Below are 2,184 nucleotides of genomic sequence, written 5' to 3' on the forward strand. Positions count from 1 at the left end.
TATAATTATATATATATATATTATATTTTAAAGTTTTATTTTTTTTTTTTTTTTTTTTTTTTTTTTTTTTTTTTATATTTATTCCCTTCAAAATATCACATTTTCATTTTTATTGCGTATTAAAAAACAAACCAAATATTTTTTTAAAAAAGTTAACGTTGATGATCCAAAAATTATAAGGTCCATCAACAAATATCATTTTAATAAAACCCATTCCATAAGAATTATCTTGTTCAGTTGGTATATTTTCAACAATTGGAGTATCTGATGGCTTGACATCTTTTAAACTATGTACATGCCAAGCGTTTTGTTCACTTTTTGACAAGTCTACAACTGTGCCCACAGTTTTATCTGTGATAGCTACAGAAGTATTATGTAGGTTAAATATAAGATCTGGAAAAATTTGATTAAGTATATTATTTTGAATAAATTTAGGAATATTAACATCATAAATAATTGACATAACATATTTAACTCCTTTATCATAAGAATTTTTACTTTTAGGATAGATACAGAAAAAGTTTTCATAGTTATTAATTCTAGCATAACTACTATTATTATCAAAAACATCATTTAAAGATTTGTTTATAATTAATAACATATTTTTCTTATTATAATATTTTTGATATACTTCATATATAGTATCTTGACTTTTAAATGGCCATGGAAGTCCATTTATAAGATATAAATATTTTCTTTCATCTTCTGGAACATCTTTTTCATTTTGTAAAATAAATTTATTCACATTTATTTTTTCATTTTTATCAATCTTTTCTTGAATATCAGATTTTTTTAAATTTAAATAATTTAATTTATATATATTTTTATTCCAATCTTTAATAGTCTCAACATCATTTAAAGCATAACTTAAAGAATAAGCAGACACATCATCCATCTCTCCATATCCTAATAAATCATATGTTATTTTACTTTTCTCATCATTATTGTTTTTACATAATGTTACCATATCGGATGTATGTAATTTTGTACATTCATTAAATGGAAATGTTTTATTATTTACTTGATCACAAAAATTTAAATAATAATCTAACATTTCATCATTTATTAAAGTTCCATTCTTTGTTCTTAAATTTAAAGATGCATTTTCTATACTTCCTTCTACTTGAGCTTGAGCTTGACCTTGTATATTATTTCCTTCATAAGATTCACCAGTTTTTATAAAACTTGATGTATTCTCTTTATCATTATTAAATACTGATGAGGATGTATGATAGTTACAAGATTCTTTTACATCTTCTTTTGTTTTCTCATTAAAAGCAGCAGCTTCAAGAGATTCTTCTTTATTTTCTTTTAATATTCTACTATTTATTTTATTCTTATAAATATTATTATCTAATTTTATATTTATCACAACATTCTTATTATATACTACTTCTCTTGATATATTCCTATAATTATTAATAATATTATCATATCCAACTACCAGTTCCACCACAAAGAAAACAAAAGACAACAAAATAAATTTTCTTCTTCTTAAACTCATTTTTAAAAAATAAAGAAAAATATAAATATAAAGAAAAATATAAATATAAATATAAATAAATTTAAATTTAAATATATATATATATATATATAATAAATATAATATATATATTATATAATCACAAAAGAAAATGTTAATATAATATATAAATGCACTTTTTAATATGTATATATAAATTTTACATACAATATATTACATATATATATCATATTGTGTTTTTTTTTTAATATTAATATTATTATATATCTTTATTAACTTATGAACTCATTTTGCATTGTATAAATAAAATATTATTTTATTTTTGAGTGAATTATAATATTTTATAGAAATATAATATGAGAAATACAATTAAATAAATCATAGGAAATGAATTAAAAAAAAAAAAAATTAAAAATAAAACGTGAAAAGTAAAATGTAAAAAAAAATGAAAAATAAATTTCAAAAGGGTACATATAAACAAATATATATATTATATATGTATATATGTATATATGTATATATATATATTTTTTTTTTTTCTTTTTTTTTTTTTATTACACTGCCGTTGTTATTTAATATATACTATTCTTAAATATATAAAAATTATAAAAAAAAAAAAAAAAAAATACATATACACTATGAAATCATTTATTACAATGTGTAATGTTCCATTTTCTAATTAACACTTTTTTTTTTTTTTT

General features: G+C 18.3%; 1 protein-coding gene across 1 annotated transcript; it reads right to left on the reverse strand.

Moving 5' to 3' along the window:
* Positions 1–109: 109 nt before the first annotated feature.
* Positions 110–1,504, reverse strand: PGSY75_0104200 (StAR-related lipid transfer protein; the record flags this gene model as incomplete). Its single annotated transcript, XM_018783598.1, has 1 exon — positions 110–1,504. The coding sequence occupies one exon, from the start codon at positions 1,502–1,504 to the stop codon at positions 110–112; it is 1,395 nt and encodes a 464-aa protein (XP_018643882.1).
* Between the last annotated feature and the right edge of the window lie 680 nt (positions 1,505–2,184).

The sequence above is a fragment of the Plasmodium gaboni genome, chromosome 1, assembly GCF_001602025.1.
Source record: "Plasmodium gaboni strain SY75 chromosome 1, whole genome shotgun sequence".
Classification (NCBI taxonomy): Eukaryota; Apicomplexa; class Aconoidasida; order Haemosporida; family Plasmodiidae; genus Plasmodium; species Plasmodium gaboni.